The sequence below is a fragment of the Mixophyes fleayi genome, chromosome 3 (genome assembly GCF_038048845.1).
Source record: "Mixophyes fleayi isolate aMixFle1 chromosome 3, aMixFle1.hap1, whole genome shotgun sequence".
NCBI classification, from domain to species: domain Eukaryota; kingdom Metazoa; phylum Chordata; class Amphibia; order Anura; family Limnodynastidae; genus Mixophyes; species Mixophyes fleayi.
In genome coordinates this window covers 137505930-137522617 of record NC_134404.1, presented here as the reverse complement: position 1 = coordinate 137522617, position 16688 = coordinate 137505930, and the positions used below count along the sequence as shown (strand labels likewise).

Sequence of the window (16688 nt, the reverse complement as noted above, 5' to 3'; positions counted from 1 at the left end):
ATCGTGTCCAGAGTCCTCCCCACCGGGAGCCCAACAATTTGTGGATGTGCTCTAATTAAGCATGCCAGAGGCTTTATTGCCAATGCAAATAGTGCTGGAGATAAGGGGCAACCCTGCCTGGTCCCTCGCCCCAATCTAAATGAAGGGGATGTGTGACCATTTATAGAAACTCTTGCTGCAGGAGTTGAGTATAATAGCTGGACCCACTTAATGAATTCAATCCCCAACCCAAATATATGTAATACTTCCCATAAGTATGCCCAATCTACCAGGTCGAAGGCCTTGGCAGCATCCGACATCACCACTGCCACTTCTTCGTCTTCATAGAACTGGATGTGGGTATAAAGACGGCGTAAATTTGAAACAGTGGCTTTACCGGGCATAAACCCTGTTTGGTCGGGATGAACTAACTCAGAGATGACGGAATTAAGTCTGGTAGCCACAATTTTGGCTAATATTTTAACATCAGTACAGAGCAGAGAGATGGGTCTGTAGGATTCAGGGCATAAGGGATCTTTCCCAGGCTTCGGCAGAACCATTATCAGCGCCTCAGACATTGAAGGGGGCAAAGTGCCTGAGTTATTCAAACGTTGAAAAATGTGTCCAGCAGCTGTGGGACAGACATTTCAAAATTTTTTATATAGTTCTATTGGGAGACAGTCAACTCCCTGTTCTTTGTGATTAGGATAGCTGCATCTATTTCTTCAATCGTGAGTGGCGCATTTACAAAGGATGCTGAATCCTGGGAGAGTCTGGGGAGTTCGATGGAGTCTAGATATGCAGTTACTGAGTATGGGAGTATTGCGCCTTAGAAGTAGTTTCCTTATAATATTGGAAAAATGTATCAACAACTTCACCACCACTAAAAATATGTACATGTTGGTTGTTGTAAACTGCCGGGACAGTTCTACTAGTCAGTTATTCGTTAGACAGGCTAGGTAACTTCCGCCCATGTCAGCCTGTGAGTATTGTTGGTGTTGCGAGAAGAGAAGGCGGCGCTTGGATTTGTCAAATAGGTGGTCTCTCCATTCTAATTGAACCTTTAACCATTGGAGATGTTCCTCGAGTGTATGTAATCTAAGGTATAAACACTCTTGATCCCTGCATCGCTGTTCCAGCATAGTTTTGGTTTTCATATTAAAATTCTGTGTGTCAGAAACTTAGTTTTAATAAGGGTCAGCCTTAGAAAAGCCTTAAAGACATCCCATAGGATAGCAGGAGATGATGTCATATTTTCTGCAAAGTAAGGTCCGACCCAGCTCCCATCAAATCCAACCAAAGAGGATTTAATTTCCAAAACCTTACCCCTCTTTCATTAGTCAGGTTAATGTCTATAGTGATTGGAGAGTGATCCGAAATGCCTCTGGGGAGGTATTCTATAGAGGTGACACAGTGAATTAAAGTCAAGGCTGGTAAAACCAAATCTATTCGCAACATGGTGTGACACGAAGTAGAGTGCAAGGAGAATTGTTGTTTATCAGGGTTTCTAAGCCTCCACATCAACCAAGCCCATCTCATCTATCAAGCGAGAGAAGGGGGTGGGACCACAAGGTAGCGGTATATTTCACCCTCGCCATTTATCTAACTTTTATTTCACAAGTTACATTTGTTGAAAACATGCAGTCTGCTGAAAAGCATAAAAAATTGCAAAACAGACACTTTGAAAATCCATTTTTTTTTTAAAAAAGAAAAGAAATGTATTTATACTTTCAAGAACACAGTATACAAGAACAAAATATGATCACTAGAGGCCATAATAATAAAAAAACGTCTTACATGCAAGTCAAATTCAATGCACCAAACAAGTGTAAGTTAAATATACAGTGTAAGGGAATCTACAGGATTTACTATCTGATAACTGGCCAATTCAAAATACATATAGAAAAAGGTTTCAAAAAGAGATACAAAAAAATGTTATATATTTTTGGGAGGAGGAAAGGGAAGAAGGGGGAAAAGAGAAAGGAATACCTGAGACATGAAATAGAATTATCAAACGGCTATAGTGATAAGAGAAGGTCTGAAAGGTCCCAGGCCTTGTTGACCGTTTTAGTAACACCATCATATTTTTAGATCTCTAATTAAATAAATATAACAGGCTTTATTGGAATCAAGCTGAAAAAAACGCCACTTGTCAAAGCACATCTATAGTCATGTTGCATTTGTCTATTCTATCTGAATCAGTTCACTGTATATACAATCTGTTAGGACATGAACTACTATAAAACTGTTAATAGCCATTTGGTTAATAGCAGTTGTTTTCCATTTCCCCACAGCGGCATATATTTCTGACTCAGGAATGTATCCCATGATTAACATCTTCAATAAGTATGATAAAACAAAAGATCGTAAATCAGTGCAGTATGAGTAATCTATGTAACACTTCGTTTAAACTTGTACAAATGTTCTGCAGAAACACAAAATTATTCACACATATATCTGAATGGATTTTAGGGTTGCTACACCAGGATTTGGCAAAATACAGTCTTGAATTGTAGCATGTACATGCCACATTTCCATCAGGCTCCCCAGTCTTCTCCACGATAGAATTTACAATGATTGTTTTTCAAATTCAGACCTCTCATGTATCTAAAATAAAACCACTTTCTCTTTAGCGCTCCAAAAATGGACGCTACCTAGAAATTCAAGGAACGCCTCCACAGTTCCAAAACTAAAACAAGTAACAAGTCTCAGAATGGAATAACTACTGGTGCTTCCAATAATAAAGAAACATGTAACAAATACCTCTATGGTGTAAAATGTCCAGGTTTTTAAAGTTGTTTTGAAGACATTTTCTCTTGATTAGCTTCCACAGTTGAACAAATTTACTTCTAGTGTTCCCCTAGTTCTTAAAGATAAATATAATTCAGTGTTATTTCATGCAGTTTTTCCTTTTCAGCTGCAGACATCCAAACACTTCCTATCTACCAAAGTGTTTCAATATTGTCTTTTTCATGGTCAACAAGGACATTGAAAAAAGCTACAGAATAATATCACTAACTTCCGGGGACATTAACATTGAAGTTGCAGCATAATAGGAGACGTAGGAAAAGCTGCTTCTTTTCCGGTGGGGGACTTGCATCACCTGTGGGAATAATTACACATGCTTTTCATGATGGATGTTTTGTGAGTGCAACATCGATCGATTTTATACCTGATTTTATGATTTATTAAATGAATACACTAGAGGAGCTTATTCATCTCTTGTCTTTCCCATTTATGAGGAATTACTGGATATCATTACAGTTTAAAAAAAGAACAAAGAATATTTGGGAAGTCATGCAAGAGAAGATTTATGAAGATTTAAATGAAAAAGTATTTCACAAACAGCATACATGTCCGTGCAACTTAGTGACACTTCATACAGAGATACCTTGTTACAGTATTACACTATGCTATTGTCCTTTTCTTGAGGTATGACTGGATGGTGGAATTGAAGTTTGAAGTTATGAGAAAAATGTATTTAAAAGGAACTAAGATACCCGAGAGTCTGTGTGAGAAGAAAAGACGTTGACCCTGTATATAAAATGCAAATATATTTTTGGCACGAATGTCGCTGAAAGTTTTGCATTGGGTATCTTTGGGTTTATCTATTTAGTGTAGATCAATATTTGTTTTATTTGATATATATTAACTTTGATACAAGATAAGCACTCAGTTCACGAGGGGTATGGTTTGTGCATGAAGAAACACTGGAGTATATTTATCTTAAAGAACAAGAGGAGCACTATAAGTATATCTGTTCTTGTATTTATTGTGTTTTTCCTGTTTTTCTAGGAGCGCATTCTGTTTCTTTTAATGGTTCCGAGTAGAAGAGTTTTTTCAAACTTTTAAGTGAATGAAAAGAAAATATCTTCAAAGTGACTACAAATCTGAATATTTTACACAGTAGCGGTGTTTGGTTATGTGTTTATTATTGGAAGCATCAGTATTTATTCCATTTAGAAATGTGTAACTTCTACTTGCACCTAAATTATTAGGATTAGAGTAATTAAGATAATAGAACTGTACTGGACACCCTAAAAACAAGCAAGTCATTAAAATTATACTATTAAAAAAATACTCCAAAATCATGGGATACTTTTCCTAAAAAGGCATTCTATGTTAATGAGAGGCACAAAGATACAAAAAAGTAGCTATATCATTAGAAAGGATGTGACCAGCTATATTTTATATATCCCATTCTTCCTTCCAGTTAATATGCATTCCTTAATTTTTAAGATCACAAGATCCAAGTTGTCCATTGAGGTTCATTCTTCCTGCCCACCACATTCATATTTGGATGTTACTAAGGAAATCCTCATCATCACAAGCTAAAAGAGTTGGTATTTTTTCCGGAACATATGGCTTATGAAGACTTCGGCCCCTCTCAAGGTCACAGGATGTTAGCTGCCCGCCTTTGCGCATAGTATACAGGAAGTAATGGAAGTCTCTTCCATAGGAGTCACAAGACACAGACCAGTCATACTGAGGTTGTGCATAGTGACGTGTGCGGAAATGTGGAGGGGAAAATGTTATGGAAATGAAGCAGCCATTGGGAGCGAGGACCCGACTAACCTGTAAAACAAACAGGAACTTTAGGACATGAACAGTAGTACAAACTGTATGTAAATCAGGAAATAGAAAATGATAAAACAAGGCACACCAACATAACATGAAACAAAAATTATGCAATAGACATAAGTTATAACATAATCACTGACAGAAAAGTAGTAACAAGAGTCTCAATATAGTACCATGCAACATCAAGCAAAATGTTTTGTGCAAAAAAAAATCTCAGGAGAAGCTGACGTGTATATATAAGTAGCAAAAAGGAGAATATAAGCGAGTACATGATAATTTGGATTTTAAGTTGGAGAAGGAACATGGGGTGTCTCAAGCAGGAAGACGGGTGAGAAAGAGAAAAACATCTGTCTCTGGCAAACTAAAAAGATGCCTTGAGGCAGCTATATTTCCATGCCATCCTGGATCAGATGATACTGACTGTCTCCATGAAAACACAACGGGCCACACTATACTTGATTGGTTCGAAAGTTTGAGAAGCAATATGTGACCAGTTCCAGCATCTTTAGTCACATTTGGGTTACAGGTTAGCAGTCACAAGTGGATAAAGTTATGTAAGGTTTAGAGATGTAAACTTTGACTTTTTCTATTTTAAACTGACTTTCTTAAAATAGGTGTGCAGAGACTTTGCATCGACAAGTCAGCAGATATTTTATGGAAGAAAAATCCCCATCATACAATGGGAGCCCTATTTATTATTATTATTATTATCCTTTATTTGTTAGGCGCCACAAGGGTTCCGCAGCGCCGTACAGGGTAAGACATTACTGAACAATAAACAATAAATAGCAAAACTTCAAAGCCTCCAGGCAGGCTAATGCAGTAAGGACGGAGTAGAAGAACAGGTATGGATACAGGAGGGAAGAGGGCCCTGCTCAAATGAGCTTACATCCTAAGGGAGGGTGAACAAGACTCAGGCACAAAGGGAGTCAGTTGATGTATATGGGAGAGAGGAGGTACCGGGAGGAGAGAGGGGATAATGGGTTAGGTGGAAGGATGGTATGCTTTAAGGAAGAGGTGAGTTTTGAGTGCCCGTTTGTAGGAGCTTAGATTGGGAGAGAGACGGATGGAGCAAGGGAGGTCATTCCAGTGAAGGGGGGCTGCACGGGAGAAGTCCTGGATTCTGAAATGGGAAGAGGTGATCAGGGTGGAGGAGAGGCGACGGTCATTGGCCGAGCGCAGGGAACGGGCAGGAGTGTGAATGGAGAGGAGGTTAGAGATATAGGGGGCAGTGGACTGGGAAAGAGCCTTGTACGTGGTGGTCAGGAGTTTGAAAAGGATTCTGTAGGGGATGGGGAGCCAGTGTAGGGCAAGGCAGAGGGGGGATGCAGAGGAGGAGCGGCGAGAGAGGAAGATGAGTCTTGCAGCCGCATTGAGAATAGAGCCGAGGGGGGCGAGGTGGGAGAGGGGGAGGCCGGTAAGGAGGAGGTTGCAATAATCGAGGCGGGAGATAATGAGTGCGTGGATGATGATTTTGGTGGCATCCTGAGAGAGGAAGGGCCGGATGCGGGCAACATTGCGAAGCTGTAAGCGACAGGCTTGGCCGAGGGATTGAATGTGGGGTGCAAAAGAGAGAGAGTAGTCGAAGGTAACGCCCAGGCAGCGAAGTTGGGTGACAGAGGAGATGGTGGTGCTGTTGACGGTATTTAGAGTGACACACCAATAGAACAGCACTAGACTGAGGTGTGAAGCATACCTCTGTAAGGAACAAAGTTCATATATTCATGTAATAAAATTGAAACCAATTCACTCAATGGCAGCCTAACTCCCTAATCAGCTGAGTGTAGATAGAAAAAAAAAAAAAAAAAACAAACAAACACACACCCGGAGGGTGTCTCTGAGAAACTTCCCAAGTTGTCCTATGAAAAGGTAAGCATAGAACATGGGTGGGAATTTAGGCCTGTCCTGGAATACTTCAAGGAAAATAAATTAAGAGTGAATATAATGCTCTCATTTCCTTTGCATACTCCATGGCAGCCCTTACAATGGGCCGTACTAAAGCAGTATAGCTCAACAAGGTGGGGTTAGGAACAATAGCACAGATAATCCATTGTTGAACAACTTCTTGGTGGATTTTCCTCACGCATCGCACGTCAACAGGGAATGAGAAATCTAAAAGATGTCTGGTGAAGGTGTGACCATCCATCTAATTTGCAGATGTCACCCGTTGGGGTCTGAACCCTTACGTGCCCAGGAGATAGCCACAGGCCTTGTAGAATGTGCCTTTTAGAAATTTAGAAAACTTCACGGTCATTCCCTTGCAGACCTGTGCAATAACATCTCAAATCCATCTTGCCAAAGTAGGCTTGGATGGAACTCAGCCTTTGGGGGATCTTCCAGGAAAAACAATAAGTTGCTCTACCATCCTGAATCTTCTTGCTCTGGAAAGGAAATTAGATATTGCTTTAACAAGAGTATGTGTGGCTGGATCACTTATAGATAACATTATTTAAATTTATTTTAATTAGCAGCGCTGTCCGTCAATGTATATCATTGCAAATGCACTGATTTTTTTACTGGAAATGTATTGATTTCTGAGGCTGTATGCCATGTAGGAGGAAATTAGATTTTTGTAACTTTTCTACAGTAAGTCCCATGTTAATTAGTTCTTTTCATGCGAGTGACCAACGCCTATTTTTAGCCTGAAGACACAGCTGGGGGTCATTACCTTTTTTATCCTGTCTTTTTAAAAAGATAGACGAACTACATGAATAATGAAACCAGCAAGTAATTTCAGAAAAGTAAACTGCGCTAAATTCAAGATTACAGAATATACTACATCCTGATGGTAAACATTGAATGTAATAACCCAGACTTTGTGGTACCAGCTAGGATCAGGGAGTCGGCGTACACCCTGCCACCATGTGTCTCAGAAACTGTACAAAAAGAGCCCTGTTTGACCAGGTTATGTAGTATTTCATCTGTACTTCTGGATGATCACTAGTTCCACTAAACTAGTGTGGAAAGGTCCTTGCCAGGACTCTTGAGCAAATAAACATCACTGCTTGAAGAGTCTGCCCGAGTCCTATTACCTACTGTATCCTGACCAACAGATATGAGCTTATACACTAATCCAATCTTTGGCTGTTCTGTGATGAACCCAGCATCTCTATGTCAATGCTCTGCCCACTACCCAGCAGTCCTGATCCATAGTAAGCAGTCAGGAGGTACCAGCTAACCCACAGCAGAGAGGCGCTGCAGCAGATATACCAGCTACCCAGAAGTAAACTGTTGTAGGTGCCGTGAAGGAGCCTAGTGGCGGCAGCGAGATTCTCCTACAACTATTGTGCAGATGGCATTCGCAGTCAGCGGGTGTCTGGTGGCAAGGTGACGCCTGCAGGAGTGGCCAGTAACAGCCGGTTACTGACCATGAGAAAGATACCCAGATAAACTGTGCAGGAAGAAAATCCCTTCATCCTTCTTCCCCCAACAGATCAGGTGGCAAAGTAAGCCCATCCGGTCACAGTATGTAATTGTTATTACCTTTCATTTAGTGGTTGTGAACAGAGATAATACTACCATCACTTGGTTAATATGGAAAGAGAAAACTGCTTTAGGTAAATAAGCAGAATTAGTTCTTAATATTATCTTGTCCCATAAATTTTAAAGAAAGGTTCTTAACACCATAAGGTATGTAGAGGTCTTCCACCTGACAAGCAGATGCAATTGCTACTAGAAACAATACCTTACGAGTGAGCCGTTTCAGCGGAGTGCCTTAAAAAGGTTCAAAGTGATCGGAAATTAAGGCATACAAAACAATATTGAGATCTCAAGGTGCCACAAAAAGTTTAACTTTAGGCCATAATCTTTTTACTACTTGTATTCTCTTCTTTAAAATTAGGTCTTGAGATGCCAACTTCAAGAAGAATACCGAGTGCAGGTACCTGAACTTTCAGTGTAGAGAGAGCCAGACACTTAACAAAACCATATTTAAGAAATTCCAAAATAATTGGGATACTGGCCAACATAGTTCTCTTTTCTTTAGACCACAGAATTAATCTTGTCCAGATTCTATAAAAAAATAGGAGAATGAATCTTTTTTGATTTAACTGGTATGTTGTAGAAAATATTCCTAAGTAGGAAGTTACCTGGGGTGTCATTCAGCTTTCTTGGGATGGGCTCTTGATCTATTGTGTGCTGGAGGTTGAATGCTGGACATAATATATTTCGATCTCGAGCGGGCAGCTGCATAGTCAGGCATCTAGAAAAGCAAACCGGGGTCTGCAGAATCAATCCAAGCAAAGTGCGTATTAACAGAGGACAGAAAAGGCCTTGTAACCCAGTGTGACCTTTAAATTGCTTTGCAGTGATGTCAGACATGCGCCAGCTCTTTCCTCAGCATGCACACAAACTATATCCTTCCTGCCAGATAAAATCAGTGTAAAGAGCGGCTTCCCACTCCGAAAGGCAGAAGGGGACCCAAGATGGCTGGTGCTGTCAGAGAAGAATTATGTTCTTAGATTTCACCGGATGAAGATCACGCATCAAGGCTGTCTGGAGGGAGTTTGAAGGTTCCTGTACCAGCCCTGCTGCTGCTACCCAGAGGGCAGACTTACATACACAGTTCTGTTTATAAGCATGACTTAATTTCTGCCCTCGCCATCATTCAATATGTTTTACTTATTCCATAAAACACAGGTAATATATAAAAACAGAAGCAGTTTTGTACACTTCAAAAACGATATTAGTAGTTGGTTTTGTGTTTCAACCTTCTTCCAAAGTGTACACTAAATCAGTGCTGGACCGATCCCAGCCAATACATCTAAACAATCATTGTTAGCATCTGACCAGTCAGAACTATTCATGTCAATGAATGTCCATCTTTCTGGCTTCTAGATTTGACCGACTGGCTCATGAAGTCTACATCTGTCTTATTATAAAGTGACAAAACTCGATCTCAGGGACTTTGTAAGGGTGAAGGGCTGTGCACCCTCCTGCAAAGCAAGCAACACCCCTGTATCTTATTTAAATAATTCTGTCCTGCAATATCTTGTTTTCCACCATGTTCATTTTCCAGAGCTTGTGCCTATCTGCAATTTCAAGTGCAGACTAACTTTACAGAGCGGTTCCCAAAGACTGTGTAGTGGACATGCATCATGAAAATGCACTTGGCGATCATGTATGCACTCACAAAATATTGTAGGTTTTACATTTCTGCAGTTCGTAGATGATCCGTAATGATTTTCTCCTGTGTAAAACTGCAGCGGAAAAATAACTGCCTGTGTGCCACTACTCTTAAAGATAGTAAAATAGGTATTTGTAACATTCGATATCCTAGGATAAAATACAGGATATGAAAGATTGAGAAATAATTGTATATTTTATGTGCCAAGAACTATATTATGCAGTTAATAGAGAAAGCACGCAATTAAATATACAAAAATAAAAGGTATACACAAGAGAAAAAAAAAGAGAGATATGCCTACAAGACAAAAAAAAGAAAAAAAGAGAAAATAGTGACAGTTGATCCTCTATCCTCCATTAAACTGAGAGGAACACAGCACAGAGATTTACAGTAATATATGCAAGCGATAAATAAGGGACATTAAGAAACCTCTCAACTCTCTTAATAGAAGCTTTAAGCCCAAGACAAATATAGAGTCAAAACAAGTGGTTACCAATGGGATTTTTAACTGATTATGCCATCAATATTAAGTGATTGAAGAGTAATTAAACAGCAACGTTGTTGAATGGCAAATGCAACCGACATGGTAGATTTAGCTCACCTCACTCAGCACTTCATCCACTAGGTTGGCAGTTGCTTGGGTAACTGTCCATGGATCTTTCTCATCCACCATCATAGCATCCAGAGTTCCTTTTTCAATAACCAGATCAAAGGTCCCATCAGGAAACTGAAGCTGCCGAGCGTCCATAACCATCCAGCTCATGTCTGGCACACCAGCATTTCTCTGTTCCATCTCCATGATGCAAACTGGAGAGTAATCGATGCTGACAAGTGGACTCACTCCCTCCTTGTGCAGATCGACACTCAATGAACTGGTTCCACATCCTGTACAAAAAAAAAAAAAAGTCAAACGTGACACAGTTGCAATATCAGCAGCGATACAAAACAAACAAAATCCATTATTCAAAAACGGTATTAAAACAACGATGTGCTTGAAATCTAGCTAAACCACATAAATTGCATTATAATCTTCCAGCTGAGCAGAAATGGAACATAGCCCCTCAGGACTGAAAGAATCCCGTTCACCAGGAAGACTGAGAAATCATCATATCAGCTATTTATATAGCGTCACTAATTCCACAGCACTGTACTCACTCACATCAGTCCCCTACCCCATTGGAGCTTAGTCTAAATTCCTTAACAGAGACTGAGAGAGACTAAGGTACATTTAATAGCAGCCAATTAACCTACTAGTATGTTTTTGGAGTGTGGGAGGAAACCGGAGTACCTGGAAGAAACCCACGCAAAAATGAGGAGAACATACAAAGTCCACAACGATAAGGCCATGGTCGGAAATCGAACTTGTGACCCCAGTGCTGAGAGGCAGAAGTGCTAACCACTAAGCCACTGTGTGCACCTGACCATGTGCACCCTGCCAGTTCCCTGTCCAGCGTACCTCTAATCCCACACTCCCACATTTTTAAATAAAAATCTTGTTCAACGGTGAAACTATGTTGTTCTAATCATGCAGTGTGTATGCGCTCACGACCGGGAGTGCCCAAAAGGAGCTATATGGGATATGCGGCATCACAATGTTTTCAGCCAATGGTTATGACAGATGAAAAGTACAGATCAGAAGGTAAATCTTGTAAAAGGTGTTTAGTGTCTACACATGAATCGTCATGCTGATCGGGACCTTTTTTTTTTTTTTTTTTTTCAGTCGTTGGTAAAATTGTTAACGATATCACATCGGAAGAAATTTTCTGGAGTGTGTACCCAGCCTAAATCGAATCTGGGGGGACATGTGATGCCAATGATAGTGAGAAAGATTGGTGGGAGGAGGGTAGATGATTATTTCTGATTTAGACATATTGGATCAATTTCAAATAGGAGGTTCCATCGGACATTGCCTCGATGTCTGGCTGCGCACTTTGCCAGCTAATCCGGTACCAAAATCTGTTCATTTTTCTTTGCATGTCTACAGGACGGGAGGGAAAATGGGCAGAGATTTTAGTAAAATCTACGGCGCAATGTGTCTCCATGCACTGGTACGGAGATACATCAAGGCACCTCGCGGCCAACTGAATTACTCCAAGTGAGCTACTGGGGTGCAAGGGGTATATTCAAAGCGGGCTGAAACATGTGCCCATTAGCATGGGTGCAACGAACAGCATGGGAGCTTACAATCTAAAGGGAAAGGGGCAAATGATTGACACATTGGGGTGAGCCAATGTAAGGGGATTTGAGGAAAAGAAGCAAGAGTGAGAAAGATGGAGGATGAAAGGGTGAAATGAGGGACTGGTAGGCTTTTCTAATTAGTCAGAAGTAATCAAGGAGCCAGAAGAAAGGGTGATCGTCAAGGTCTGTCTGCTCAATATAACAAAATAAACTCCATTGATTATTTCTCTTTTTATAGTGTCTCCTGTTTTATTCCAACAATCCATGCGGCCCTGAGCTTGCTCTATACCAGGGGTAGGCAACCTGCGGCTCTCCAGGTGTTGTGAAACTACAAGTCCCAGCATGCTTTGCCAGTAGATAACCAGCAGATAGGTGGCAAGGCATGCTGGGATTTGTAGTTTCACAACACCTGGAGAGCCGCAGGTTGCCTACCCCTGCTCTATACAGTGAGGATTAGAACTACACATACAGGGAGTGTAAATGGCAGCACCACAGGCGGCAGTGACGAGAAGAGAGTCAGGAACCTTCGTGCAGTGTCGGGATATAACTGAAAACAAATAACATAATAATAAAAGTACCGAGCACCAGTCCTCGGATCCCAGCTCGCAGCTCTCTTCTCACCAAGTGCGCGAAGTCAGGATAACCCCCAAACCACTCATGTCCCCCGGGGAGGTGCCGCTCCTCCTCATACCGGGAGTCCCAGTACACCGACTCCTTGTACATGCTGGGTGCTCACACACTGACTGGAAGCGGCCTTACTGCAGCTGTGCTAGTGTATAGTTGTGTTACACGTGTAGCACACACGTCACTCTGCACACATTGGTCGCCCAAACCGGGAGACAACCCGTCTACAGCCCCTAGCACGGCTTCCTGTTTCCGGCCGGGCCAGTGCTGTAACAGATGTCTCCGGGTGCTGGTGTCCGGAGGAGAGGGGGTCCCGCCGGGCCCCGGTACTCCCTGCACCGGGGATGGGAGTACCTGCTGCAGCTCCTGACTGACCCTCGGTACACGGCACTGCTGGGAGTCAGCCTGTGCCTGGCCGAGCTGGGGGTCACACACTGGGTCATCCAGAGAGTCCCCTGTGAGTGGGACACACAGCAATATATATATTTATATGTGTGGTGATCATGCACTCATACATACACATGTCTTCTCTCCATAGATACAGAGATAGACTGGAAAGCCTACATGGATGAGGTGGAAGGAGTGCTCAATGGGACATACGATTATACTAAACTCCAGGGAGAGACTGGACCACTGGTGTGAGTATGTGGGGGGAGACTGCTCTTATGCATGCTGTAAACCGCCAATATACAGATATAAAAATGTATTCCCGAAGGGTATAATAATTTGACATTTCATATCAGTATTTTAGACTGACTGGACCTTTAGTCTATACAAAATAGCAATAAAAAAGAGAATACAACAAAGTAGTAGCACATTTTTAGGGGCATATTCAATTGTCGTCGGAAACGCAGAAAATCTTGCGCTCCGCGCACTATTATCGTTATTACGGTAATAGTGATAACGGTAATAGTGCGCGTAAAAACTTATTACGGTAGTTTTCTCGCTGGATTTCAGCTCGCAGCTCCCTGAGCCGCGATCTGAAATCCAGCTTACTATTACCATAATAACGGTAATAGTTTTAGCACGACGGGATATTCAAACAATTGAATATGCCCCTTAGTGTGAAAGGTACAGTCACTTCATAAATAACTGCCTCTAATACATAACTTCATGGTCTTATTTCTGTAAACGTGTCCATAATGCATGATCCACTGAAAATGTATATGCATACATATCTATGAATATGCTATTTAATTTGAGGAAAACACTGTATTGTTACAGACTGACCTGTTTGCAAGCATTGAACACAGCACAGTGGATGTTCTTTGTTCTATTTTGGTACATTCAGTGCTTGTAAAAGTTTACAGTTTATACTGACATTGTGGTAGCGTCAGAAAGGGTCAATTAAGAACTACAAAAAGTATGGACCACATCAGATCTAAGGGGCCATTCATTCATTAATGGGATTTTGCCTGTCAGTTATCATTTGTCATCACAACAATAACAGATTTTTTTGCAATCATCCCAGGACAGCGCACAATACATTTACTCAAAAAAAGAGTCACTTATGTGCAATAACATACCAGCAGACATTTTAAATAAGAGTTACAAGCTGTAACACACAAATCTCACCATGAAGGAGCTGGGAGCAACAGATGAAGGCTCGGAGGGTCAACTATATATATATATATATATATATATATATATATATATATATATATATATAACCATTGCCTAATGCTCACAGAATTCATAACACAGATGTAACCAGTGTTGTGTAAGTTATTCCATAAACCATTTAAACTCTGCATTTAGACCAGTAGGTGTTGTTATTTTTAGTGTCATACATCCATATATATTCACAAACATCTTTGCCACCCCTTGGATTAACTAAAACATTGACCATTTTGTTCATATTATGGGAGAATATATATCTACCTCCTTTACAGATCTACAGGAAAAATAGCAAATCTCTCCTTTATACCACTACCAGCCCCTGCAGGTACGCAGCTTCATACAGTTCCAAACCTGTTCAAAAACACCACAAACTAACACAATTTGAAACATTATGTATATACTTCATTAAGTGCATTTCCCACACAATTCTATGTTCTTAACGCCTGAACATACAAACCACATGTAGCTCCTAGGGAGGGGGACTTGGGGATTTACCTGGACGACAGGTGATGGTCTGTCATAGGGCGCTGCAGAGGAAAAGCTTCTATTAGTGTAGCCAAGAATAAAATAGGAAGTTACATTGTCCCAGATAAAATTCACAGCATTTTCCTCCTATCATCAAACCAATGCAGGTTAGTACATTCCTCTACATCTGGTGGAACTGCCCCATAAAATGACAATGTTGGTACATTGCCACAAACGTAATCAAACATATAACTGAAATAAGAATCCCAAATGACCCACTAGTCTCTTAATTAACCCGATAAAATCCTAAAATCTGTAGACAAATTGGTGATGCAGCTAATTTTATGGAAAATGCTGGAATAAAAACTGCTCTTGTCAAAACCATATGGTTCACCAAATGTATGGAATGCATTACAGGCCTCCTGCACATCTTTATCATCATAATTCACAAGACCTGGGACCTTTGCTACCAGTTCAGCAATGACCCCAGATCATAATCTATGCAAGTTCACATGATGGAAAGTGTGAAACATCACATCAAAGTACAACCTGTTATCACTTGAGGACCATTTCCCTTTATTCATGTAAAGTTTTATTTTTTTTTCTCTTAAATACAGGTTGGTTAAGCTTCATTTATGACTTAAATTAATCATGAGACTGAGGGGATATTGGAACTGTACTTATCACATGTGCCACTTTTATATGTTTAAAGTTTATTACTACATTAGTGAAAATGCACATAGAAATGCTCCTTCCAGCCGAAGTGCAACTGGGAAGTGGCAACCGTGTGTCATTAAAAGAACCGGACGAGATCCAGTGTACCCAATATCCATTATTCAACACTTGCAAAGCCATAAGCTTCCCTGTGAGATAATAATTGTGCAGAAGTAGGTTTGAGTATGACCTCATAGAATAGTAACTGGGTTGTGATTTTCTTAACTGACGCTTAGAGTAACTGGACAATGACCACCTTTGTAATATATTGTATAAAATAGATTGTAAGCTTGCAAGCAGGGCCCTCTTACCTCTCTCTCTGTAATACCCAGTATTGTTTATCACTGTGTTTGTTCCCAATTGTAAAGTGCTACAAAATCTGCTGGTGCTATATAAATAAATGTTGGAGGTGTGATGATGAAAAGCTAGTTGTGAGATGGCACCAAAGACAGGAATGTGTAGGAAGCATGTAGTTAATGTTTTCATTCATTAATAACATAGTGGTGAGGGACACACCATGTTGTTTCCTGTGGCAGTTCAGTGGAGAAGCAATGCTGTATAATGTCTGTGTTAATAATATGTTTTATGTTGTTGTCGTGAAACAGATATCCTGCTGGATTTGTATACATTTTTGGTGCTTTCTACTACCTAACTGAACATGGGAGTAACATCCGACTGGCTCAGTATATCTTTGCTGTGCTGTATCTGCTGACACTGTTCCTTGTGTTTCGCATCTACATTATCACCAAGAAGGTGGGAAGCAAAGTGTTGGATCATTGTTTGTCTATATTATGAAATAGAATGTAGATTACATTTTCATTTATTGTCTTCAATTATTAGGTACCACCCTATGTTTTTTTCTTCATGTGCTGTGCATCGTATCGTGTGCACTCTATCTTCCTCCTTCGGCTTTTCAATGATCCTGTGGCTATGGTCATCTTATTCTTTTCCATCAACCTGATCCTGCAGGACCACTGGAGCTGGGGCTGCTTTTTCTACAGGTAAGTAAGGGGGACATATATCACAGCTCCAGCATGAGATAAGTGGTGCTGTATACATCACGTGGCATCTTCATAATGGCAATATTTTTAAAATTCTACACTAGATGGTTTGGTTGAGGATTCTCAGTGCTCACATTTATATTTGTAGAGACCTGGTATAGGACCAATAGAAAGTGCTCAACATTCCTCTAGGTTTTGTGCAGGGACAAGGAATAAAAATAAAATCTGTCAGCCCTATTTTTGCCTTCCCTGCTTTTATAAATGTCACACAAAGTGTCATGTCATAAGTGGTCTTGGGATTTAATTTCCTTAAAAGATCCCAATATGTGTCATGAGATGTACCTCAAGTAGTGTGTAAAAAAACAAAATAAAACAATACTGTTGGATTACTACAGCCCAAC

General features: G+C 40.5%; 2 protein-coding genes across 2 annotated transcripts in view; one reads left to right on the top strand and one right to left on the bottom strand.

The window, feature by feature from the left end:
• Nucleotides 1-1688: 1688 nt before the first annotated feature.
• EEF1AKMT4 (EEF1A lysine methyltransferase 4) lies at nucleotides 1689-12763 on the bottom strand. Its single transcript, XM_075202431.1, has 3 exons — nucleotides 12442-12763; nucleotides 10287-10570; nucleotides 1689-4554 (listed from the first exon to the last, which is right to left on the bottom strand). Exons 1-3 carry the CDS (start codon nucleotides 12584-12586, stop codon nucleotides 4270-4272), a joined length of 714 nt encoding a protein of 237 aa, XP_075058532.1. The 5' UTR covers nucleotides 12587-12763; the 3' UTR covers nucleotides 1689-4269.
• Nucleotides 12719-16688, top strand: part of ALG3 (ALG3 alpha-1,3- mannosyltransferase) — a 9730-nt gene continuing 5760 nt past the window's right edge. Inside the window, exons 1-4 of the mRNA XM_075202430.1 lie at nucleotides 12719-12944; nucleotides 13026-13125; nucleotides 15892-16039; nucleotides 16127-16287. Coding sequence (XP_075058531.1) covers nucleotides 12764-12944; nucleotides 13026-13125; nucleotides 15892-16039; nucleotides 16127-16287 — 590 coding nt within the window. The 5' untranslated portion in view covers nucleotides 12719-12763. The remainder of the gene's footprint in view (nucleotides 12945-13025; nucleotides 13126-15891; nucleotides 16040-16126; nucleotides 16288-16688) is intronic.

What these genes read in the sequence shown, in the direction of transcription:
- EEF1AKMT4 (XM_075202431.1), bottom strand. Translation starts at nt 12,586, where the DNA reads ATGTACAAGGAGTCGGTGTACTGGGACTCCCGGTATGAGGAGGAGCGG. An exon ending in GATCCGAGGACTGGTGCTCG is followed by an intron (nt 10,571 to 12,441) that starts GTACTTTTATTA and finishes TTTTTTGTACAG; the next exon opens with GATGTGGAACCAGTTCATTG. An exon ending in TGGATGAAGTGCTGAGTGAG is followed by an intron (nt 4,555 to 10,286) that starts GTGAGCTAAATC and finishes TTTGTTTTACAG; the next exon opens with GTTAGTCGGGTCCTCGCTCC.